At 46.4% G+C, this 26,370-nt stretch overlaps 2 protein-coding genes and 1 long non-coding RNA gene across 6 annotated transcripts in view; 1 reads left to right on the top strand and 2 right to left on the bottom strand.

The window, feature by feature from the left end:
* Positions 1-2,651: 2,651 nt before the first annotated feature.
* LOC121661744 (vegetative cell wall protein gp1-like) lies at positions 2,652-3,551 on the bottom strand. The gene has a single exon (XM_042022237.1). The coding sequence runs from the start codon at positions 3,549-3,551 to the stop codon at positions 2,652-2,654; it is 900 nt and encodes a 299-aa protein (XP_041878171.1).
* Positions 2,915-26,370, top strand: part of SMARCD3 (SWI/SNF related, matrix associated, actin dependent regulator of chromatin, subfamily d, member 3) — an 80,794-nt gene continuing 57,338 nt past the window's right edge. The window contains exons 1-3 of one of the 4 annotated variants that reach the window (XM_042022251.1): positions 2,915-2,990; positions 3,983-4,847; positions 6,096-6,285. The gene's annotated coding sequence lies outside the window, so the exon portion shown is untranslated. Of the gene's footprint in view, positions 2,991-3,387; positions 3,487-3,779; positions 4,848-6,095; positions 6,286-26,370 lie in introns of those variants that run through there. The other 3 variants (XM_042022254.1, XM_042022253.1, XM_042022250.1) reach the window with 3 other exon arrangements.
* LOC121661753 lies at positions 25,781-26,364 on the bottom strand. Its single transcript, XR_006015082.1, has 2 exons — positions 26,311-26,364; positions 25,781-26,078 (listed from the first exon to the last, which is right to left on the bottom strand). It is a non-coding gene; the product is annotated as an uncharacterized LOC121661753 (long non-coding RNA).

Genomic DNA, 26,370 nt, shown 5'->3' with positions numbered 1-26,370 from the left:
GGTGGGAGATGTCCCTGCCATGGCGGGGTGGGACTGGATGACCTTTAAAAGTCCTTCCTAACCCAAATTTTCTATGATTCTATGAGTTCTTAGAAGGTTGTGAGTGATCTGATTAGGGTGTGTGAGTACATGTACTAAGTGAAAACACTGGATACTAAAGCAGTTTTTAGTTATCCAGGGGTAAGCCACAACAGCTACACCAAGACGAACAGCTTTAAACTGCAATAGATTAATTCCAGAGGAAAACAGGCACATGCTTTCAGTGCTGAAAGTGAGTAGCTAGTGAAATTACAGCAGTAACTCTTCTGGTGTGCTACAATTGAATTGGTTTATGTAACAGAGATCATTGGAGGCAAGTGTGAAATTACTTGTCAAATGTAGGTGAGCAGAATATGTCCTTGTCAAATGTTAGGGGGTGTAGAGTAAGTCCTTCATGGCCTTAAATTTTGTGACTGCCACTATATGGTGGATGAAATTTGCAAAAGAGAAATCTATCAAAGGCTGTTAAAGCCAAAACCTCTGGCACAACAGGTCTCTGAATTACAAATCTGTAAGACCTAGGAGAGCTGCCAGAGAGGGAGCATTCCTCGTCTACCCTATTTTTATGATTTTATCTAGGCAGACAGTGTTGGCCACTGTCGGGGAGAGGGTAAATGAGTCAGGTGTGCTTATGATTTGACTCTGTGCCACCATTTTTGTGTCTTGTGCTAAAAAATACTAGATCTTTTTCAAAGATGCACTTTATTTCAGCCAGAAATGATGAACTATGTGAGGATCATGATACTGAGTTTGTGTACTACAGTGGGGTCATGAACTGGCCAGGAAGACAAATTACCGTGATTGTCATGTTTGACTTGTAGCCCTGAAGAAATGCACACCCTTATGTGGTGTTTCTGCTTACCCCAACATGCACCAGGTATGTTTACTTTTGTGTATACTTCACTTTCTTTGGGGTCCACAGCAATGGATATTTTTCTTCCTTGTCTTTAGTTGTGAAGGTAATTTCCTCCATTGCATGTTTTAGACTGGCTGACATACCCTGTTGGAATAATCTGTTGATCCTAGAGAAGGATGTACAGTATATGTTACAAACACAGGAAGCTTCTGTCCCAGCTGCATTTTTAATTTCAAGTAACAGGTGAAAATAGACTCTCCACCTTTTCATCTGTGACAGATAGCTACTCTATCCCAAATTAACAAGTATACTTAAACCCCAAACCCAGATGTTGTGAACTCAGAAATGTTGTCTGATCATGGTGTCCATCAGTCTTCTCCAAGACTGGAATATAAATGATGTGCCTCTGCCATGCGACCTGGACGAGTAGCCCATCTCCCTCAGGGGATCTGCCCAGGGTGGTCTCCCCCCTCCTCCCTGGAGCAGTTCAGGTCTGTCTGGGCAGGTCCTCCACTCAGTCGCAGCTCACAACCTGCTTCACCCCAAAGTGCTGCAAGGCCAATTCCCAGCACACTGGAGAGTGCAACCCAGGCACTTGCAGATGGTCTAAGCTGTTCCACAGAAGGTCTGGAGTTGCTGTTGGTCAGATGAGATGAGCAGATAGAGGATAGGATGCTCTCAGTAACAGGTGCACACTCCCCCAGCTACAGCAATGTATTCTTGCTCAGCAGACTCCTCCATTCTTAATTCCAGCACAAAGAGTTCTTTTCATAAGAGCTTGCTGTCTTCTCTTTGGCTTTGAGCATTGCCTTGTCACGCATCCATTGTGAAATATTCCATACAGCACTGCAGAGCGTGTGCAGGTGCAGGCTGCCAGCTTGGTCTCAAGCTGGAAGTCGTGGCCTGAACCACTGCACCAGATGCTTTCATGCCCCACTGTCCCAAGGGCTCACCACTCCCTAGACCTGTACTTCAGCCAAGGCAGTCACCCTCTCCTATTCCCATTCCAAACCCTTTCCTGGATGTACTAAGCACTTACCTTGTCTTCTCAGCATGCATGCTGAACCATGCTCATGGATTCTCAAAGGGGGCAATTTTCTGGTGACAGGTACCACACAAACTCATTTTCCATTTGCAACAGTATTTTGGTGGTACAAATAACTGTAGGGAAAAGCTTGAAAATGTGATGCAAAAACGCAGTGAAAAAGCCAAAAGCATGTGTATAGTCTCTCCTTAAAAACACCCAGTGAGACTTAAATCCACCTCGTCATCTTTACAATATTTTACTTCATCTTTTAGACATACACTGGTTTTGAGCCCATGAAGCTGGCAGGTTTTCTTGGCTTTTTGCAGATGGAGCTCAGTCCTTTCACTGCTTCCTCACAGCTGCTTGGAGCATCACCCCAAGGTATTCACTGTCAGTGCTCATTCTGTCCAAACTTCCCTCCTCGTCCCCGTGGACTGCAGGGCTTTGGCAAGTCGCACTGAAGGTTCCTTCTAATTACTCTGTCCAAGTGCACATCATAGACATCTCCCACTGCGTGTTTAAGAAGCAATTTTCCTTTTCCTGTTAGAATTGACACTGCACCAAAGACCCTTAACCCGCCAGGCCCAGTACCTTCATCCTCACCCTCCCGGGAGTCACCAGCTCCTTAAACACAAGGAAAAGCGTGCGGACAGTGGATCGCAGCTCGGGGCCTGTTCTGAATTTGAAGGATTGGACGTGCCTCAGAGCTCCCTTGGCCTGTTTGCTCTCTCATCCTGTTAGTACCGTACCCATCGCCACTGGAATTCTCATTGCCTCCCGGTGAACCCCGGCCCCGTCACCGTCGGTGCGAGCCCCGCTCGGTACCGGTCGGAAGCGCTCCCGACCCTGCTGCGAGCGGGCGGTGCTCGTCCCCAGCCAGGTACGGGCAGCGCGGGCCGCGTTGGCACCGGGCTGGGCGGGGGCTCTGCGTCGGGCCCGGCGGCCCGGGGGGGTGATGCGGAGCGGGGACGGCGGGCGGCGCTGTGGAGCGCGCGGAGGCTGCGGCGGCGGGTCGGGAGCGCTGCTGGAGCAGCGGGGCTGCGGCGGCGAGGGCGGCAGGGGGCGGCGGTGAGTGCGGGGGTGAGTGCGGGGCGGGGGCGGCGGGGCTGGGGGACTGCGATAGTAAGGGGGCTCTGGCGGTGGTGCGGGGCGCTGGTGGGGAGAGAAGGGGGTGGCTGTGGCGGCGGAAGCAGGGGCGGCGGGGCTGGGGACCGTGGCGGCGGCGGACCCAAAGCCAGTCCGTCCCTCTCTCGAGCTCTGTCGAGGCGGCAGCGCCGGAGCGGCCCGTGGGGCTGGGAGGGTGTGGGCGCCGCACCCGCCTGTCCCCGGGAGGAGCTCCGCGCCGCGCCGCCCCCGCGGGGCTGCGAGCGGGGCAGGGGCCGCGGCTGCACCGCCCTCCCGCCGCAGTAGCGCGGCCGGGGCCGGGCGCTCCCGGCGCGGGACCCTCTGCCCTGGCGCGGCGGGCGAGCCGCACTTTACAGACGGTCCCTGGCCGCTCTCCGCAGCGCCGCGCAGGCGCCCCGCGCGCAGACGGCCCCGGCGGGAGCGGAGCATGGACGGGACGGTGAGCGCCGCGCGGCCCCCCCGCCCCGGCCGCCCTCCGGCTCGGCCCTGCCCTGCCCCGGGCATCTGCGAGACGCCCACGCCGGCGGTACCCCTGGGCCGGGCACGGACCCCGGGCAGCACCGCTGCTGCTCCCGCCCGGGCGCTGCCCGCCGGGCTCGCCCGCCCGGGAGATTGGTGGAGTCCGGGCGGACCCCGCGCCGCCGGTACCGCCCGGCGGTGCCTCCCTCCTCAGCCGCCGCCGCCGCTGTTCTCCCGCGGAGCCGCGGCTGGAGCGCCCTGGTGGCTGCCGTGCCGCGCTCTCTGATCTTTCCCCCGGACTCGGCTTTACGCGGTACGGCGCCCGCCTGGCCCCCGCCGGCTGTCCCAGCGCGGGCCCCGCGTCCTCCGCCGAGCCCCGGCGGCTTTGCTGCCTTGCAGGAACTCGGCTCGCTCGGAGAGGCAGGCAGAAAGGGGGAGCCCAGTGCTCATTTACCTCTCCCGAATGTGGGCTGCAGGCCCCCTCGGGAGGGTCTCCTTTAGCAGGGACTGACTTTACCGAGGGAGACACCATCACTCGTCTGGAATTGCCCATCCTGCCCTGACATGGTCCATGCATTCTCTGGAGAGGAGTGTCCTCTTCTTAACACCCTGTTCATGGAGACACCCCAGCGCTGCCCTGCATCTAACTGACTGCTGTCTCTGGTGCTCCAGCAACAACCAGCCTTCACACAGGAGATGGCAGCTTTTGAGAGAGAGTATTTGACTTGCTGCCTCTAAGATGCCCCTCAGTTCCGTCTTCAGAGGGAGATACATGGTCCCAGATACTCTCTCAGGACTAACAGATCCGTGCCTGTGGGAGACTGATGCTCTGCGTGGCCTTCTGGAAGATCTTCTGACTTCCTGAACATGTAAACCATCTCACTTTGGCACCAGGAGTCTGCTGCTGGAGACTGCTGCTCCTTCCCTCCCTCCTGTTCCCTGAGGCCTGAACTCTTCTCCGTTTCCTCCATCACTGTGGCCTGTGGAGGATCCCTGTGTGTGAGCTGCTGCTGGGAAAAACTGAGGTAGAATTAAAATGGGGGACTGAGGAGCAAACAAGGTCATTCACCAGTCAGCATGATCTGGGAGCGTGTGCATTATCCTTGCCTGGTACTGTCAGCACTTCCCTTCTTGGAGAGACTGACTTCATCCTACTGCCCATCCGAGGAAGTCCTGCAGCTTCTGAAAATAACCACTTCCTTGGTGCTGTCTCAGGAGCAATCAACGATCTGCTGTTTTCCATGGGGACACGACCAGTGAAGCCAGCCTGTCTTCCCTTGCTGAATGCCCTGACCTCTCTGTGAGGAGGAACTTGCAGCTTGGCCTTGCCCCTAAGGCAGGGTGAGGACACTCAGTCTTTGCTCTCCTCCTTTTCCTCAGTGCTGCGGTAGTGTTCCTTCCTGTACCTCATGCACTCTCCCTTCTCATTTGCGCTGCCTCCACTGCAGTGTTTGCCTCAGCCCCTGCTTGCCTGGGATCTGTCCTTCCTTGAATACAGCTCTGTTTCAGCAGAATTCACCATGATCTTCTTTCTGTCCTTTTTTCTTCCCTTTTTCTGACCCCACTGGATCCAGAGCCTTGGTCCTGTCCCTGGTGGAGTTACCCACTCTACTCATGCCGCCTGGCACTGCCCAGGCTGGCACTGCAATGTTCATACTTCCCTTTCTTGCCTATCCATTCTTTGAACAGTTGTTTCTATCTGCATGTCTAGGTGCGAGCTTATGCTTGAGAGTGCTGTGTGTGCTGGTGCTCACACCTGTTCTGCTGTAATGCTGCTTTTCTTCATCAGCTACAGTACAGAGCTGTCAGGAGCAGCAGGGCTTTGTACTTGGCAGGTGCAGCTGGCTCAGCTCTTCCCAAGGAACAGGTCCCTTTTCCTTCTTAGCCTGGTTCGTCTTCTTTGGGACTTATCATAGCATGCAGACACTGAAGCTGCCTGACTATGCCCTAAATCTGTGGGATCATTAGTTACTCCAGTCTGCCGCACTCTCCCTATTCTACTGGGGCAGCTAACAGTGCCTGCTAAAATGCTGGAGTGTTCTGGTAGGAGTTGATTTTGAGTTCTTTAAGGAGTTAATTTTTTTAAGGATGAAAGCAAGCTGACTTGGACAATGTTCCTAAGCTGGCCTGCCTTCCCAAGGTTGAGAACATCTGTCTGAGAAGATACCTTTGTTTCTTGGGACAGGCAAATTCCAGGGATCCACTCTAATCCTACCCACCCTGTGGTTCTTATCAGAGCCTGCTCAGTATGTTGACAGGTTATAGGCAAGCAGTGACCTTCATGTTCTTTCTAGATTCCACAAATACAAGCTGGGTCCTGTGGGGAAATTGAAGAGCCCACATGGATGGGCCAGTGCCTGGGCAAAACTGCTGTCCTGGCAGCCTGGACATGCACCTGTGTACAAAGTCTCCAGAGAAGTCCCAAACCACTATGTCAGTCTCATCTTCCCTTTCTTGCTCTTCTCCCCCTCTTTTTTTCCCCATGTTGTGCTTCTTATGAAGTGTCACATGGGTTGCTGCAGTTCTAGGAAATGTTGTTTTTATTGTACATTACTTCCCTCTCACCCAGTACGTACTTTCTCTTTTCAGAGCTGGATCCAAATGCATCCTCAGCCTGCTGTCTTAGAGCTGTTCCTGCTTAAGGTCAATGAGAGCATCTCCTGCTAATTCATCATGACATAATATCTGGTCTCCTGCTCCATCCACAGGATAAGTTTATTCCTTCTTCTTGGTCTACACAGATGTGACTCCAGGTGTTCAGCTGCCTTGTCTGGTACAGGTAGGTTTTAGCTCTTTGAAAGGTGACCTGTTTTAGTCAGGAAGGATGTGTCTGTGCTTTGTATTGGGGATGGAAAATGTTTACCTTTGGGCATATGGGAAATACTATGTTGTGAAATAAATCCTAAGATGCCAGCTTGCTGCTGCTGACCTAAACGGGTCCTTTGAATAGCCAATTACTTCTGTGAGAGTTTGCACTAGTGCTGGCAGGAAGATGCTGATCTGGCAGAGTGGAAGTGACGTTGGAGGATGCAGTTGCTAAGAGGAGTAGTAGTAGCAGCAGGTATTCTTTGTGGTAATTCATTACTCCATTTGCCACAGGTAAATATAATTAGTTCTTGTCAGGTGGTTATTGATCTGTGGGGTTCCCATGCTTCTCAGTGCAGGTTTAAATTAGCTCTTCCCAGCTAGGAAGACTTCTTCACTATCTGCTGTTGCTGGATGGGCATTGGTCATCTCCATGATACGGTGCTCAAATCTGCCACTCAGATTTTCATTTTCTAACATTAGTTACATTCTACTTTTTGCTTCCACTGTGAATATCCACCTGTCTGTTTTCCCAGCCAGTACACAGTGTGCCTATAAGGGACTTTTGTTTTTGCCACACCTGGATTGGTGACTTCTCACCTTTCACAGCCTGCACAGGTCACCTCACTGGTAGTGTAAACTGTGTGGTAGAAGAAATGCATACTATTTTGCTTTGGAAATAAATAGCCTAGGTTATAACAATTCTCACTTTAACTGGAAGAGCTTATGTATGAAAACTCCTTCAGTTTTTTGATGAAGATGCTAATGCTAACCTTCAGTTCTCTTTATCACTCGGCGCTCTCTCCTCATCCAGTGCAGTGTTGATACAGTGGTTTCCAAGCAGAGTGCTTGGGCTAACACCTGGAATTTGGTGGTCTCTCCTTAAATTGAACAGCGTTCCAGGAACTTATCTTTTCTGGAAAGATGCAGCTGAAGGAATTGAATGGTTCTTAATTGAAACTGTAAAATATTGAGAGTTCAGGTGTTATACCAGGAGAGTTATCCAGGTTTTGCATTTTTATAGAAATGTCCTGGGTGCATGGAAATAAGCAGATACCTACAACTTATGTGCCTTTCCATCTAGCTCACAAGGCTGCGCTGTGTTCTCCATAGTGCTTTCATAATGCAGACGCTGGCTAATTGGTCTTGTTCATGGAAGGTTCCTCAGAGGTCATCAAGTGAGGTGTGTTTAATTTTTGTGAATTGACAGCCTGAGATGCCCTTGTCAAATGTTTTCAATATTCACTGAGTAAACATGGAAGTGACAAAGATACTGTCATTTCTGTACCTGGATGTATTTGCGAGCACTGGAAGCTCCATGCTGCACAAGGACCCCATGAATTTTATGGAAAGCTCTTTCGGTCTTGCTTCCATTTCTTGAAAAACTCTGCATTAATAGGTTCCAGTGTTTGAGAGACAAACCTCCTATCCTTTCCCTTCTGGCCTCTTACAGTCCTGCAGCCTTCTCTGTTTTCTGTACTGGCACAGAGATGGTGTCTGTGTCTGTCTGTGATCAGTGCCCAAAGCAAGGGACAGAAGCATTTCTCTCTGAACAGAACTAGCACCATGGCTTAATTGAAGGCCTTAGCTAGACTGAAGAATTTGCCTACTCCAAGAATGTCAGTGTAAGATTCTATTCAATATCGTACCCTTTACCCCCAAATTTGGCACACTTACTCTCTGCCTGTGAATAAATTAAAAAAATTATTTGTTTAAAGGTAGTTCAATTCCTTTCGAGATCCTAAACTGCAGGGAAGAAAACACAATTTACCAGTTATATATTTTTATTTTTACAGGCACAGCTATTGCATTGAAGTGCGAAATCATGTAAACTTAACTTTTCAGCATGTGGCCTTTGATTTGTAAATGTGCTTTTGATGAGCACCTCCCCTATGGAGACAGGCTGAGAAAGTTGGGACTATTCAGTCTGGAGAAGAGAAGGTTGTGTGGAAGTGTCTGAAGGGGCTACAAGGAAGCTGAAGAGGGATTATTTGTTAGTAACTGCAGTAATAAGAAAAGGAGTAATGGGTACAAATTGAAAGAGGGGGAAATTTAGGTTAGATATTAGGAAGACATTTTTTACTATGAAGGTGGTTAGACACTGGAACAGGTTGCCTAGGGAGGTTGTGGGTGCCTCGACCCTGACAGTGCTCAGAGCCGGGTTGGATAAGGCCTTGAGTGATCTGGTCTAGTGGGAGGTGTCCCTGCCCATGGCAGAGGGGATGGGACTAGATGATCTTTAAGTCCATTCCAATCCCTTAACATTTTATGAGTCTATGATGTGAAAGAAATTTGACTTCACTTGGTGAAATTGCAAGGCCCAACAAAGAATGATATTGAAAATTTATAAATTTATTATTTTTAAAGATTTAAACCAGTCATTTTCCTCTGATAAAATATCTATGATTCATGGCAACAGCAGAATTTAGAGTTAAGAGGTGGTGTCTAGATGGAAAGCAAGAGCTGTGTTTGCAGCTGTGAGACCAGTGAGGAATGATTTTAAAATGTTACTTGCAGATTTTTATGCTTTCCAGTTTCATGGTAGAAAGAGGACATAGTGGAAGGTTACTTAAGGGTTTTTATTCTTGTTTGTTCTTTGAGATCATGGGGATAACCACATAGTAACTGAATGGGCTGGCAGGCTGATCACACTCTGTGTGGACAGGGGCCAATCTGCGTAGTTGCAGGAGAAGGTACAAAGCTCATTCACTGTGGTTCACAGAGGCATAGAATGTATTGGTTGGAAGGGATCTTTTACAGATCACCTAGTCATGTTCCAGTGTTTCACCTCCCTCATTGTAAAAAATGTCTTCCTTACTAAAAATGCCTTCCTTCTAATCTAAAACCACCCTCTTTAAAATGGCACTTTAAAAGTGTTGTCCCTTGTTTTGTCTTAGAGGCCTTGGTAAAAAGTCTCTGTCTTTCTTACAAGCCCCCTTTAAATACTGAAAGGCTTCAAGAAAATCTCCCTGAAGCCTTCTCTTCTCTGGGTTGAACACCCTTGGCTCTCTCAGCCCATCTCCAGAGCAGAGGGCTTCAGCCCTCAGAGCTCCATGGCCTCCTCTGGGCTTGCTCCAGCAGATCCATGTTTGTCTTGTACTGTGGAGCAAGGTGAGGTCTGACAAGAGCAAACAGGAATAATCCCCCCCCTCACATGCTGTCCATGCTGCAGGATCAGCCCAGGACTGATTGTTTCTGGGCTGGCAGCACACGTGACCAGGATCTGTTCTATTTTTCATCCACCAGCACCTCCAAAGTCCTTCTCCACAAAGCTGCTCTCAGTCAACTCATCCCCAGGTCTGTACTGGGATAGGTGAGACAATTGCCCCAAAGGTGCAGGGCCTTGCACTTGGCCTTGCTGCACTTTATGAGGGTCCCATGGGCCCACTCTCTCAGGGTCCCTCCCTCTGGATGCCATCCCTGCCCTCCAGCTTGTCACCTGCACCCTTGGCTTGGTGTCACCTGCACACACACAAGGGTGCACTCAGTGCTACTGTCTGTGTCATTAATAAAGATATTAACCAGTACTGGTCCCAGTATGGAGCCCCAAGAGACACCACTGGATCCTGATTTCCATTTGGATGTTGAGCTGACATCTATTGAAAGACATTTTACTTAGAGCCCAAGAACTATTGATTCCAATGTTCAAAAACTCAGCTGAGAAATGTGGGAAACCAGCATGGCTGAGTAAGGACCTCCTTCCTGAAACTGAAACACAGCAGGGAAATGCAGAGACAGTGGAAGCAGGAACACACATCCTGGGAAGAACATAAGGATACTGCCTAGGAGTGTAGGGATGGGATCAGGAAAGCTAAGGCACAGCTGGAACTAAGTTTAGCAAGGGATGTGAAGAATAAGGGCTTCCTTGCACAGGTATGCTGGTTAGACAAGGAAGGCAAAAGAAACTGTATTCCCCAATAAATGAGATGGAGAATTAGTGACGACCAAAATGGAGAAGGCTGAGGTATTCAACAACTTTTTTCCTGCTCAGTTTTCACTTGTAATTGCTCTTCCCAAATCACTGGACTCTCTGAATCTCAAGGCAGGGACAGGGGGAATGAAGTCCTGCCCACTGTAGGAGTAGATCAGGACCTAGACCATCTGAGGAACATGGACATACTCAAGTCCATAGGACCTGATTAAACACGTGCCAGGGTCCTCAGGGAACTGGCTGATGGTGAATCCTGTCTCTCCTTAGTAATCTGTATTCATCAAAGAACATCCCATGACTGGAGAAGTTGAAGCCCTGGCATCAACACCAGCCATGAAGCCAGGTGTTGATCTGCACTGATCATGGTTGTTTACACATTAATGGATCTTATGGCTAAAAGAAACTTTTGGATCATGTGACACCCATATTTTACTGAGCACTAATTGATTTCCGTAGGTCCTTACTGTGAGCCTTATACCTTTCACAAAGACAAGCTGGTTAACCATTGGAAATTTCAATGCGATATACTGCTTGTAGACCTTCTATCAGTGGAGGGTTTAAGAACTTGGACAAATACTTGTTAAGAAGGGTTTTGGCAGATCAAGGCTGACTTGGGGAAAGGAAGTATTTGAAGCTCTAAAGGCCATGCCAGCCCCTCTGCTTGTTCTCTTAATACTTGTCATTCTTGTATGAATGAAAGTGTCTAGTGCAACAGTATCTGTATGTGGTTTATAAGTAATTGTTGTGCTAGTTTTGGGCTTGGTAGTCCAGACCTATCTTAGTAAGGAAGTGAACCAGTGTGGACTGCTAAGAACAGCATCTCTGGATCTCCCTGGGATGTGCACAGACCAGCTAGGGACCAAGGCAGTGTGCCCTGAGACAGGGCACCTGAGAAACATCTGCTGTCACTACTTTGCTATGGACTGTCTGGTACTTTTAGTCTCCACCATCCTCTGAAGTGAATGGTGGTGTGTGTCTTGTGGACATTTAACACATACAGATTTTGCCAAGTGGTTTACAAGTCCAAGAAAACTGGATGCTCCTTATCTAGTTACTGCTTTTTGCATCTTCAGTGTCTCTTGGCAAGTCCTATGACCGTTGGTGTCCCAGGCTGGCTATTTTGCATGAAAAAGGTTTCATTCATTTTGAACTTAGTCCTCCATTTTTGTTGGTGGTCCTCAAGTTCTTCTGTTACAAGACAATGTGCTCCTTTCATCACAGTGACAATTTTCATTCTTTATATTTCCCCCCTCCTCTGCAACATAAACACGCACTCTGCTTCAGTTCCTCTCCATAAGAGGATTATTTTGTACCTAGTCTTTCTATATCTGTATGGTTATAATTCTGCTGTATGCTTTCAGAGATGTGACCAGCACTGGCTGCAGTGTGATAAAAAAACTGTACTGACTGATACCATGTTCTGTAGTGTCTTCTATCAGGCTCTTCATTACTCCTTCAGATTTTATTTTCTGAGTGAATGCTTCTGTCAAGTGTTGCAGCCATCCTCATCTGTTAATATCTTTAACAATATAAATTGCACACAAAGTTGTAATTCGTGGAGTCCTGTTTTTTGTTTGAAGAGGAGGTGTGTAAGTGTGCCATTGCAGGTAAGGAGTCAGCGTGTCTTCTGTAGAGACAAACAGTGCCCCATGGGTCTGTTATGTTCCTATTCTATTCTCAGTTGTGTCCCTGTTTTATTAGGATTAGAATTCTTCGATGGCTCATGTAAATCAAAGTGGGTTTGTCAGCATATTGCACTTCAGTGTTTTGAAAATGGCTCTCAGCAAGGTTTCTAAAAATATAAAATTTTTAAAAAAAAAATATAAATATTAAATAAATAAATAAAAAAATAAATAAAAAAAATATTTCCCTGATAAGGGAAATAGTCAATAAAGAAAACTCCTTGTAAGCAGTAAGAAAAAGCAGTGACTCATACAATGGTTGAGGTTGGAAGGGACCTCTGGAGGTCATCAAGCAGAACTGGTTGCCCAGGACCGTGTCCAGACAGCCTTTCAGTATCTCCAAGGTGGGAGACTCCACAACCTGTCTGGGCAACCTGTCAGCCTCACTGTAAAATACCATTTGTTGATGTGCCAAGGGAACCTCTTGTGTTTCAGTCTGTGACCCTGGCATCAGGTCCTGTCACTGGGCACCACTGAAAAGAGCCTGGATCCATCCTCTTTGCATGCTCCCATCAGGTATTTTTATACATTAACGAGCTCCCCTCTGAGCCTTCTATTCTCCAGACTGAGCAGTACCAGCACTCCTGGCCTTTCCTCACTGGAGAGATGCTCCAGTCCCTTTGTCATCTTCATGGCTCTTCTCTGCACTCCTCAGTATGTACATGTCTCTCTTGCACTGGGCAAAGCACTCCAGCTGTGGCCTCATCATGCTGCACTGAGGGGAAGGATCCCCTCCTGGATGTCACTGTGCCCAGGTACCCCACCCTTGCTGCTGCCTCGTGTTCCACTTGGGGTCTTTGTCTGACAAACTGCTCTCTGGCTGAGTGGCTGCCAGCACATTCTGATGCCTGGGGTTTTTCTTCCCCAGGGGCAGGAATTTGCACTTCCTGGTGAATTTTTGCCAGGAAATGTAAGGGTACACGCAAGGCGAGAGCACACCTCTTCTTCATTAAGGTCAGGCAGTCAAGGAGGTTCTCCATGCAAAGGGGATAATAAGTAAATGGGGAAAGTGCTACAGAAAAAGAGAGACACAAGGCTGTGAGTCAAGGGATAATGGTGACAAAGCCCAAGAGCAGACTTCCACTGACTGATGAGCCTTTAGGAAACTACAGGCATAGCTTTCAAGAGGTCTAAGCTGAATTAGTGCAATCCCTGGGACCTGGAGTTGCTGAAGGTGGTGGCTGTAGAAGGACGAATAAATACTGAGTTTCTGTGCCTTTTTGGTTCCCCATTGGTGCTCAGTGTAGGATGAATGAGTTCCAAAGATCTAAATAACGAAACAACAAAATTAGATTATAATGTGACATTATTTGACGCAGTAGAACCTAAAGCTGTCTTAGGATTGGGGAAGTGTGTTTCAAAACTGGATGATAATATGGCAGAATAAATTCCAGGTTGATGAATTTATATGTAAAGTGCATAAAGAAAATAAACCTGCCAATGTAGCCACATTGTTGCTAAAATTATTTCTTTCAGCTCAGGAAAGAAATCTTGGCATCTTTATAGAGAGTTCTCTGCAAACACGAGCTTAACAGTAGTGATTAAAATGGAAAATTTGATGTTAGGTATTACAGGAAATGAATTAGCAAAGCCGAAGTTACTGTTGTAATATTGTATAAATCCATGGCTCTCCTATGTTCTGAAGAGAGGATGGAGTTCTGTATCCCTTAAGATGCCGTGACTAGTAGAACTAGAGGAATTCTAGAAAAAGTGATAAGGATAGTGAGAGGTGGAGGGATTTCCATCAGAGGAGGCCTGTGAGAATTCTTTAGAGAAATGATATACGAAGGTAAAAGTGGTAGAGATCATCAGCCACCACTGAGGAAAGGCAAAGCACAAATGAACTTAGGATTTGTAGAAGATACAGGCATGTGATGAAATTATGAGGCAACAGGCTTAAAACTAGCACAAAATATTGTGGGTGTTGGTTTTTTTTTTTTCAGCTGAACATAAGCCCAGATGTGCCCAGGTAAGCAGGAGGCCAATGGCACCTGACTTGTACCAGCACTGGTGTGGGCACAACCCTCGGGGCAGTGCCTGTCCCTGTGCTGGCACCGCCGAGCCACCTCCTGTCCTGGGGGTAGTTCTGGGCCCCTCATGACAAGGCTGGAGCATGTCCAGAGAAGGCAACGGAGCTGGGGAAGGGGCTGGAACCCCAGGAGAAGCTGAGGGAGCTGGGAAAGGGGCTCAGCCTGGAGAAAAGGAGGCTCAGGGGGAACCTTGTGGCTCTGCACAAGTCCCTGACAGGAGGGGACAGGCGGGGGGGTCGGGCTCTGCTCCCAGGGAACAGGGACAGGAGGAGAGGAAATGGCCTCAAGTTGTTGGGAAATATTTCTTTACTGAAAGGGTTGTGAAGCCCCAGCACAGGTTTCTCAAGGAAGTAGAAGGGTCACCATTCCTGGAGGGATTGAAAAGACACGTAGACATGACATTTGGGGACACGGCTTAGTGGTGGACTTGGCAGTGCTGGACTTACATTGGATATGATGATCTTGAAAGTCTTTTCCAACCTAAATGATTCTGTAATTCTGTTCTGTGATTAGTAAGTGGACCGTGTTCCCCTTCACTCTTAGGGCACTGCACTGCATTCACTCTGTAAATTGAGGTATAAGGGTGGAGAAGGGGTCCCTCTGCTGCCAGAAGCCTCCAGGCTCCCTATTATGAGGCATGCTATCCACTGATCCTTTGAGCCCAGTCTCTAGCTGTCTCTGCTTTCCCACATCAGGTATATGGAGCAGCAGGCCCCTGTTTCAGTTGACAATCCCTCCCCAAATTGCAAATCTTAAGTATCAGTGCAGTCTTTTCAGAAGGGTGAGGAAAAGGCTTGCGCGAGGGAGGAGAGAGAATGTGAAACGGGATTGGGCGGCACCAGCAGTGCAGTGGGCACTGACTGCATCCTGCAGCCCAGGGAGCTACCTTGATGCTCCTGCATGGCTGCAGTGCAGATCCCACCTCCGCTAAGGTCCCGTGCTGCAGGACCTCTCCCTGGTGAAGTGGCCAAGGCGGCCGCAGAGGGGCAGTACGGAACTGCCAGGACAGTGTCCCTGCTGACCCTGCCTGTGCGGAGCTGCTCCCGCACCGACAGAGCAGCTCGGGAACACAGCAGGAATCTGCCATGTGCTGCGGGCCGGCGCTGCTGCCCTGAGGCCTCCAGTGTACAGAGCCTGCTGATTTTACAGACATGTTCTGGTTAAAACTAGTGGTGAAGGCAGACGAGAGATGGACACTGCCTTTTGCCAACCAGCTCTTCTGGAAGTGCAGGTCTCGACCACAGGAAGCCCATGGAGAGGAAGGAATCAGTTTATTGCACATTAGATCAGTGAGAGTGAATTGAAAGAGCAACAGGACAACAGGAGAAAAGACAGGCATACAGAGGTTTGTAGGTTGGCAATGTCATTTTAAATGTTGATATCAAAACCAGTTATTAGGGATAATCTGACATATTATAGCAAAATGCTTAAAACATATTCTGAAAATAGGAATGGGAGAATGATTGACGTGCTTAAGTGGGGGAGGTGATTATGACTGTATAAAACTCCTTATGATCTTAAAGATGCTGAAATGCTTTGGGCACAGTGTCCAAAAGCAGTGGCTGTCTCCTTGGCAACAGGAATGCATCTATCTGTTGCCATGGCAATGGACTAGAGGGGTGCTCAAGGAGGGCTTGTGCAGAGCTCATCAGCGCAGGCTCCCAGCTCTTCGTTGCTTCTCCCTCGAGCAGAGGCTGTGGGCACATTCAGGTGCTCTGATCCTGCAGCTGACAAGGAGGAGTGAACTGGAATAGTGTGGTACTGTTCCTGCTCCCTGTGTAAAACAGATTAATTGTGCAGTGTTGTTTCATGTGGGGAGTTCCTTCCTCAGTCCCTAATTGCCAGCATTAAAGACTTCTTTGAAGCTCCCCATAAGGAAAGCAGGATTTTTGCTATCCAGAGAGGCATCAGAGAGTGTTTGATGTTGATTCTTTCAAAAGAGCGGACAGACAAATCTGAAAAACAGGAAACAGTGTATATGCAAGGAGTCTGCATCTCAGCCCTTTCCTGGTGTCTAAAAGGAGAAATTGTGCAGAGGCACTGACAGGCCTACCTGTACTAGATCCACCACACAGGAACTGCTAATAAAGTAAGCAAATTATGTATAATAGGCACCACTTCTTCTAAACCCACTGTGATACTCTTCTAAGGGAGCCAACTCGTATTTAGCACCAGAAGTAGGATCTAAGCATGGTTTGATGTTTTTATCCTTTTTAAATACGAGGCGTGGGATGCAGAAGCACTGATGGAACAGTGATCATTTCAAAGTGATGAACTGGTAAAATTATTTTAGAAGCAGCATTTTGAATGCATTTCTATGTATTGTGTGTAGGTATTACTAAGCAGTGTTTGTTTTAATTTTTTTCATCAACAGGCTGCTTTTCATTCTAGTAGCTTCTTCCTAGTCCTGCATTAAAGGATAGCAAAATAGAAATCCATTACTTACCTTCATTATCATACTGTTTTGCCCCCTAATACATACCTTCTAAGGCAAAAAGCACTTTCAATCGCTGCTTCTAGACTGGCATATGTGCTTTCAGGTAAAGGCACTCCAGGTGTTTTGTCCTTGCCTTGTTTCTGCTCCAGTCTCCAGGCTGTGGTTTCTCATATGAATTCACAGCATGTTGATTGGGCAAGTTGATTGAGTTACTTGTCATGCTTAAGTCTTTCCTGAGTAGAATCATAATATCATAGAATGGCTGAGGTTAAAAGGGACCTCTCGAGATCGTGTGTTCCAACCTCCCATCTCAGAGCTGGGTCAGCTTGAGCAATTTGCTGAGTACCAAGTTCAGTGAACTTCTGAGTATCTGCAGTGGTAGAGTGAACTTGCTCTTTGGGCAACCTTTTCTAAGTAAAAACCCATTCACCTGTTGTGTATGTGCATGTGGTTCAAACATTCCCTGACCTTGTCCTTCTTCACTGGGGGCAAGTCTTCCTCGCTTCAGACATCTTAGTGGTCTTAGGAGCCTGGAATTCCTGACAGCCAATCTTGCCAGTAGAGAAAGATGTAAAGAAGGCATTCAGTACTTCATTCTCAGCAAATCCCCTCCCCAGTAAGCCCACATTCTCCCATGTCTGTCTTTTACTGCTGAGATATTTGTAAAAAACTTTCTGTCTGCCCGTCATGTTCCTCACAAGATTCAATTCCAGGTGGGCTTTTGTTATCCTAATTGCATCCCTGCATGCTTGGACACTGTCTCTGTATTCCTTCTGGGTCACCTGTCCCTGCTTCTGCCTCTTGTAATGCTTCAGCTCAGTCAGGAGCTCCTTGTTCATGCATGCAGGCCTCCTGCTGCTTTTGATTCATTTCCTGCCTGTGGGATGTACCAGTCTTGAATTTGGAGGAGGTAGTCTTTGAAAATCAACCAGATCTCCTGTAACTCTCTTCTTTTCAAGGCTGTAATTCATAGAAATCTTCCAAGAAGATCCCTGAACAGGCCAAAGACTGCTGTTTTGAACTCTAGGGCTGTGATTCTGTTTTCTACCCTGATCCATCCTCTCATATTCCTGAAATATCATCTCATGGTCTAGCTGAGGCTGCTCTGACCTTCACATTCCTGACCAGTTCTTCCACGTCGAGAGCACCTCTCCTTGTCTGCTCCTCAGATGCCCGTGTTAGGAGTTTATCTTCAGTGTGACCCAGAAGCCTCATGGATTGCTTGTGCCCTGCTTTCTTATCCCCTCAGCAGATACTGGGGTGGTTGAAATCTTCCATGAGGACCAGAGACTGTGGACATGAGGACTTTTGCTGCTGTCTGTGGTCTCACTACTTCTTCCTCAGCAGGTGGTCTGCAGCCGACACCTACCACAGCGCTACATGTTGGTCTGCCTGATAACTCTGTTCCCACCTCTGGTCTGTGAGCGCTCAGCTGATTCTCTGTCCCTCCCAAGATGGAGCTCTGTGTGCTCCAGCCACACGGTTGGCTGAAGGGCAGTTCCTCCTCCTCGTCCCCCAGCCTGCCCTTCCTAAAGAGTCTGTCTCCAGCCATCACAGCACTCCTGTCCTGTGGGTTGTCGGTTACTTTGGAATTCAGTGCATGTTCAGGGTGAAAAGGGACCAGAGACAGCGTCACTAACAGCATGGATGTTCGGAGGTTTTCTGTGAGGAGGGAGAGGTGGGCTGTCAGTCTGGGAGCAGATACAGCACCGTTGCAATAGGAATCAGGAGAATATGTCACAGCTTCATCGGTTTGAAGAGAGTGACTGAGGGCCTTCTGTCCTCCAACCATAGGCAAATGGCAGAAAAAGCATTTCACATGTTCCTGCTCTCTCAGATGCTTTGCTGCAGGGAGACTGCAACAAGATCAGGAACTGAAATATTAACTATTGGAGTTATATGTGGTTCATTCTTTACCAGCTGCCAGACAGAACAGTAATTTTCTGAGGGTGTTCTTCAGGGTTTTGTCTGGTTTGAAATAGGTCAGAGGCCTATTGTTTCTGCAGGCAGGCAAGAGGGTTCACAGCACTGGTCTTTTGAGAGACAAATGGAGTTGAAGTATAAGGGAAGATCAATGCTAATCCTTAAAATAACGCCATAACAGGAGAGGGATGTAGGTTTGCAACTGATTTTTTATTAAATAATTTATCATGAGGAACTGTGATTATTGATGCCTTGCAGCACTGTGGAAGAGACAAGGCATCCTGGAGCTGCATGGCAAAGTGGATGCAGGGCCGGGTAAAATCAGCAAATGCATAAGGCTGATGGGATGCAGAGGGATGTAGAATTGGGCCCTTATCTATATGCAGTATCTATACTGCATATAGACAGTTTCAGAAAAAATTTTAGCCTGTGGCATTCCAAGAGGATTTAATCAGAGTGAAAAAAAAGTATTTGCCAAGTTCAGAAGAGACAGAATTGCAGTTTTGTGATGTGCAACAGCAGGAGCTTGAACTGGGGAGAGGAAGGATTGACTCGAATAGAAGGAGATGGAGAAACAGAAAATGAAAAAGAAGAGTAACTGTCAAAACAAAGTCAGCCAAGTGGAAGAGTTGCTAAAGATCAAATGCAGCAGGAAAGGATTAAGTTATGTGATAGACAAAAGAAGATTTTCTGAAGAACAGAAATACGACAAGCTTTTTTCGTGTTGGAATATTTCTTGGCTCCCTGTATTTCTTATTATTGGAGTATTAGTGATTAACTTTCCATTACATAAACTTTCCACAAATTTTTTAGGTTTGTTTTATTCTTGTTTAGATTAGGTGAATACCCTACTGGAGATTAATATCCAAGATCTTAACTAAAAGGATTTAAAAATACTGTTTTAATTGTTATGGTATCTCAGACTTACAACTAACGATTTAGAAAGCCTTTCTCTCTATAACCTTAGCAGAAATTTATGTATTATTATCTGGCATCATATTTATAATTAGTATTTGGTGTTGCTGTATCATATGTATATATACCAGCTTGGCTTTAGCATCAGAACACTAGGGAATCTCTTCGAAGAAGGAAGCATAGTTATTTCCCAAGAGACAATAAGGTAGTCAAAATCCCCTACAAGTTCATTGTTTCTATGGTTTCAAGTTTCAGGCTGGGTATAAATTGACCAGAAAACAGGTGCCAAGGATGGGGTGCACAGGGTAGGGATTTGGTGGCTATTCCGAGCAAGTGCAGCCAGACAGCTGGCATGCCTGTCAGGATGACTGGTGTTCTCTATTCCACTGCGCTCCTTCTATTTCCATCTCTTAACTTCATCTGTAAACTGTCAAGGTCAGAGACTACATTGTTCTTAGCTGTACTTCCTCATACTCTCAGGCACCAGAAACTACTGAGTCCCAAGAATGGGAAGGATTGTGACATGTGGCAGAGAATGTGACTGACACAAAGTACAACACACAGCTCTTCTCCCTCTGACAGTGCATGGCCATGCACAAACACGCCTCTCTCCTTGGAGTTCTCCAATGTAAACTCTGTTTGTTTTGAAAAGCACTGAATGCCATAATGATTCAACTTAAGTTTGTTCTGCCTGTGTTTCTTCTGCACGTTTTGAAGATGATTTAACAAGTAACTTGTGCCACCACTTGTGTGCCTTGTCATTCAGACGTGCTTTTTCCTGGGATCACATGCGGTGCGGTGCTGTGCACGCTGTGTGCCGGGTGACCCCGTTGCCGAAGGCAGGTTGTGCCTCTGAGCTGGGAGCTGCCAGCCTGCTGTGCGTGTGCTCTGGTGAGGGAGAGGAGCAGACAAACCACTGTGTTGTGCTGAAGCCAGACAGTTTCCATTTCTGCAATACTTGGTTGCTCAGAATGAGTCTTAGTCGAAGGCCCATTGTCCAGTTGGAGCCCAAGTGCTGTAATCGTGTCTCTGTGCCACGAGCTGCTGTGCTCACTGTCCTATGATTTCATACATGTATTTATGTAATGGGTGGATTGATGCTGAAAGGATTAGCAAACCATCCTACCTGCTGCACAGACATGGCACAGTTCTTCCACCTCAGGATATATCTCCACCAGCTTGATTTTTTCCTGCTTAAATCTCCTGTCTAATGTTTTAGGCCAAGTTGAGTTTTTTATCCTCTCCCCTGACTGGCTGTGAAATTTTTCCAAAATCTTCTTGTGTGAGGATTTAATCTACATATATTTTGCTTCCCTCTTTTAGATCTTTGAAGGAGGTTAAAAAAATCTGTATGTAACAACCAACCTTGGAGTCCATAATAGTCACTTTCCTTCCACCTGTTTTTATTACTCATTTGTAACTTTTCAGTAATGTTACATACAAATAGCATACAAATTATGTTCCTTTTAAGAATTTCAGGCATATGATAATGTTTTACTACATTGCCTCTAAGTCATATTTGCCATTTCCCACTGGCTGCCGTTGTATTTTTTTCCAAAGCCATTGTTTGCTGTAATGATGTACCATTTGAGATTAACTTTGACTTTTTTGGGGTAATCTGTAATTGTTGTAATTATTCTGCCAAATAAAATAATTTTAAAAGACATTTGGCCTTGTCTGGCAACAAAGTTTTTTTATGATCACCACTATTACTTGCTCTCAGTTCCATCATGTTCTAAGGCCAATGTGATTGTATTCCCCTGTAAGTTGTCCTTTCCAGTCCAGTTGAAGTGAGAGCTGGATTTATGAGACAGTCCGTGCCGAGATTGCTCTGTTTTCCTTCTTTGGTTCTGTCCTTTCTCCAGCCTCCTAGTGCTGAATTCTTAGGCAGCTGTGCATATTAATACATCCTTCAGTCCATATTTACTGGCTATTGATTTGCTTAAACTATAGATACTTTTCAAATGATTTTCAGTGAGAATAGGACATAATTCTTAACATTGCTGGTATTAATCAGAATGGACTTTAAATTTGTTTTTCCGGACAAACAAACAGGAAATCCTATAGGTTTTCTGACAATACAGAAGGGCAAGAGTACTCTAGGCAGATGCACTGGCTTCATCCTAAGTCCATGCAAGGCTCAAGAATGATTTTTGAAAGAGAAAATAACTGAGCATGAGAAGGATATGCATGGTGTGAAAAAGCAGCCTAAGTTTACTAATCTACTCTTTCTCAGATAAGTAATTTTCTACACAAAGGAATCAATGTCTTTCTTGTCTAGACTTGAGTGAAGCCTTTGATACAGTGTGATCTGAAAATTTGGCTGGGACTCAGAAGACAGGTAATAGCAGAACTGCAAAGTAGGTAAGGAGCTTAGTAAAGAAGACAAAAGACATTGCAGTTTCTTCAGGATTTGTCTTGGCACTGGTGTCATTTAATATTTTCACTAATGCCCATGGCACAAAAATAGGCAATGTATAGTTAAATTTGCTAGTGATACAAAATAGGTATCGTTGAAGCAGAAGAGAACAGGTTCTATGGGAAGAACTGCTTGACTGTGAACTACACAAACAGAAATCAGCTGGTATCTGGTGACAGTACAGTGCACAGCCATGCACTTGGGACCTTGTCACAGGAGTAGGCACTGTATGCCAGAAGCTGATCTAATGACAGTGCTTAAGAAGGAGAAACAGCCCAGTACATCAGTGCACCTTCAAGATAATGTGGAGCTGTCACTGTCAGGATGTTGTGGAAGGCAGCTGTGAGCCTAGCAAGGTTTGATGGATTTCTGCTCATGAGAAAAGTCATAATGGCACACGAGGATGTGGCCTGGACACTGGAGGTACAGTTCTGTCTGCCCTTATTCTAGCCAGGTTAACTGGGACTGACAGGAAAAAGATGGAATGATAAGAAATAGGCACAGAGTTTTAGGAATGCAAATAACAGTTTTCACTTGTTTAGTCTGACAAAAGGAGAAGTGAATGTGGATGTGACTGCTATGTGGAAATGCTTCAAAGCATAAACATTAGACACAAAGGACCATCAAGGACAGTGTTGGTAAGCGTTAGCAGCTGTCCCCTAGGAATACCAAGATTTAAAGTGCTGTGAAATAAACTTATATCTGAAAGGGTTATTATATGTGACATGGTTGCTGTTGATTATACATAGAATCGGAGAATTGTAGAATGGTTTGAGTCGGAAGGGACTTCCCAGTCCAGCCAGTAGACCCGGTTGCTCCAAGCCCTGTCCAGCCTGGCCTGAATACTTTTAGGGATGGGGCAGCCACAGCTTCTCTAGGCAACGTGTACCAGTGTCTCACTACCCTCATTGGGAAGAACCAGTGGTTCCCAGTTGCTGACCCAGTGGTTCCCTCAGCTGTGTTCTGTCAGTGAGTGACAGCAGGTGAATCTTTAGGATGCCTTTACCAAATGCACCCCAAAGCCATCATTCTAACCACCAAATATTATGAAGATACTTACACCTTTTGGACTAGGGGCCAGTTGGTTTGAGGGTAGTTGTTGATAGGTCTTTTTCTCTGCTCCCTCATGATTACCCACCAATAATTCCTCTATTTCCTTCAATTTTGAAAAATTCAAATCTGCATTCCCAACTGTTCTCCTTCCAGGCCCAAGGTCTTACTAGTAACCTCTCACACTTTGCAGCTCTGCTCTGGCCCTTGGCTAGAGTGTGATGATTGTGGCTGCTGTTTGCAGTGCTCTGGTTATTTGCTCAGATGTTTGAAGCCGTGCACAGCTGTTGCTGCACACTCAATATAAAGAGGATTGGTGAGGATGGAAAAGTGGAGATAAAGGCACAGTAGAACTAGACAGCTTACCATGAGGTCAAACAGAATTGTGCAGAATTGTGCAGAATTGGCTAAAATGTTAGTATGGTTGATGACATGATAATTCTGATGACTCATTATTTTGTATCCTATAATATTACATACATATTTTATATATTTCTCCATCTTTTAGCATCTCTGCTGTTGCCTTTGATTACATTTTAAATAATCAGGGAACAAGTTTCTCTCTCTACCTCTGCACAATAATGTTTGGAACCTTGAGAAACAGAGACAAGCACTTTTCTTTGCCTTAATTTTTTCCCCTTCCCTTCCCATGCCTTCCCATACTTCTTCGTTGCAGATAGACTTTAGAAACAATTAGTGGAAAGGCCTAACAGAGAAAGGAGAGCCTGTGGGACAGTGATACAAGATTGTGGCTGAAGATAACAGGAGTCAAATAGAGAGCAAAAAGCTACAATATAAAAGCCGTATGATCCTTGGGAAGCCCCAAAGACTGACTGGTAGCACTTGGCATATGCAGATTCCTCATTCGTACATTGTCATAACAATCAGATGTCTACTTTCTCCTGCAATAAAAAATTTAAGGAACTCTTTTTGTTTGGTTTAAATTTCCTTGCATGAGATATGTGAAATCTGTCAGGGGAAACTACTCTGGATGAAAAAAAAAGACACCTTAACCTTTGTGTTACAAAATTTCATACAGTTTCTGTAGGGAAATAAGGCAAAAAGAACCTCTGGAAATCAGGTGGTCCTTTGTCCTGCCCCAAGTCAGAGTCTACACCACCTGCATCACTCTGGATAGATGCTTGTCTAACGTGTTCTTGAAAGACCTTTGGCAATTGGGATTCCCATCCTTGCTGGACAAACTATCCCAGAACATCTCCACTGTCACTGCTGTGCTTCTTAATAGCTAACATAAATCTTCCTGGGAGAAATTCAATCCATTATTTCCTGTATTCTGTGTATGGGGAGCAGCTCTTCCCTGTATTTGCAGCAGCCTTTTGGATACCTGACAACTGTTGTTTTCTCTTTATCTTGTTTGGGCCGTACAGTTCTTGTTACACTTACTGTCCTTTCCTGAACCATCCTGGTTTCCTGATTTCTCCCACGTTTCCTCTGATGCACAGAGCCCCTGACTGCAAAGGTTGGTCTGCATGAGACACTGACGATTCATACCACAACAGAATTGCTTTGGAAGAGTTCTTCAGCAATTCTGGCAAACTTTAATTTTGCAACCTTAAGGAGATGTTGAGCTGGAACACTTGTGCCCTGGAGAGCTCAGGGGCTGGGGGGAAGGAGGAGAGACGAAAATGAGGAGAAAAGATTAATCTAGAGTATTGTTGTCAGTGCCTATGCTGCCACCAAGGGGATGAGAGCAGTGGGGCAGCATTCCTGCAGTTCCTGATCTTCTGGGGGTTTTATCTCTTTATTTTGTGTCAGTGTAGTACTGTTAACTCACATTCAGCTTATGATCTATCATATCCCCAGATATTTTTTTCTGAAAAAAACTCTTCAGCCAGTTGTTCCCAATCTTCTGTTTAGATAGTCGTTGATATCTATGCTGATGTGGAACTGTGCACTGTTTCTGATTGAATTGTGGTTTGGAAAAAACAGGACATGTCTCCAGTTCCTCTGGATTTTAATTTTAATAATTTCTTGTAGCAAACTTGTAATCTCTCCAAACCGTATGTTGCTAGGAAATTGAATAAGCATGTTGTCTAAGTACATTATCCATATTTTTAATGAGACTACTGAATAATTCTGAACTCAGGAACAAGTGGACATTTCTTTAGATTAAGCAGAGCCTCAGTCTTGGGATATTGTCTGGTTCCAGCATGTCTTCTATGCCACACTGCATCAATTCCAAAACTGCTGCAAATACTTTAAATTTCAGTGAAAAGCACGATGCTGACTTTAGTGAAACTTGGATGAGGGAAACTACACCTGCTTAAGGCAATCAGCACCTTCACGTACTTCTGTAACTACCTACAGATCAAAAAATTGCAAGTAGCAGCAAACATGTCTCCCTAAAACAACAACGTGGTTCATCTCTTTTCTAATCAGACCATCAGTTTAACAGCCTGAAAAGCCTGAATAACAGCACAGAAATTAAACCAAACCACACACACAGAGACCAGGTGGGCTCCCAGAGCCCCAGGAAGTACCAGGGAAGGAGGTCAGCCTTTCTCTGAAATGAAATGGTCTGGGAATGTGACATGAAGCGAGCTAAAAGTGAGTATGAATGAGGCTCCAGTGTGTGCTCAGCCTTCAAGAAACCGTGGAGGAACACAAGACTTGCGGAGAGCCCTATGGCACAGAGAACTTCCAGGCCAGAGATGGCTGGGAGCTGCTAGGATACTTGAAGCAGTTGGGGACGACTTAGGTTGAATCAGTCACTTTTTAAAAGAGCACTGACAACTATTTTCTATACTTTTATGGGAAAAAAAAAAAGTTGGGAAAATAGAAAACCAAACCATTTAAAATAAAATTATATGCTGTTTCTCTTAATATGGGAAATGAAAATCTTGCATGGTAACCTTCACCCTTTTGTGCAAATGCCTCACACAGTAGTTTTCCTGGACACTATTGTAAAGGGTTGAAGAATCACAGGAAATGGGTTTCATTCTCAGCTAGGTGATGTTGGGCAAGTCATTTCCATCCATTTGTACCTTATTTTCCATTTGCAAAATGTAAGAGCTGTTTCTACTGATTTATTTTCTGAAGTGCTTGGAGAACTACAATCATACTAAGTAAGAACTGAGATTTTATTATTACAGGATTTTTAAACTTTTTTTTTAAACTCAGTTGACAGCTGAAGCTAGTGTGCCATTCTGTAATTTTCAAGTGGCTGGCCCTGGAATTTGATGTTCAAGGAAATCTAATTTGGATGTCTGTTAAGAACATCCAGGTAGATTACAGTATATATTGTATGGTCTGCAGCTTAAATTAGTAGCACTTCATAGCAGACGTCCTCCTGCTCCGGAAGGTGATCAGTGGCTATCGATGGAGATCGGGGCAGCTGCGGCTCCATGCTGTATCTGCAGCTAAGGGGAAAATAAGAAAACCCTGAAATGCGCAGCCGAGCGCATGCTCCGGCGGCGGGACAAAGGGCCGGGGCGAAGCGCTCCCGCCCGTCCCGAGAACAGCCCGACCCCGCTCTGTGCTCCGCCGCCGCAGCCCCGGGAGCCGCCCCCCCGTCCGTCCGCGGGCGGTGCCGTTGAGGCGCGGGAGGGGTTAAAGCGCTCCCCCCGCGCGTCCCCGCCGGCCCGCGCTGACCTTCACGCGGCCGCGCCGAGCATGCGCGCGCTGCGCCCGGGCCCGCGGGGCCGCGCTCCG

This window comes from Corvus kubaryi, unplaced genomic scaffold, assembly GCF_017639235.1.
Source record: "Corvus kubaryi isolate FWS band 111438036 unplaced genomic scaffold, C.kubaryi_AGA036_p1.0 37193, whole genome shotgun sequence".
NCBI lineage: Eukaryota > Metazoa > Chordata > Aves > Passeriformes > Corvidae > Corvus > Corvus kubaryi.
The sequence above is the reverse complement of the archived record's forward strand: the minus strand, read 5'-3'. Positions and strand labels throughout refer to the sequence as shown.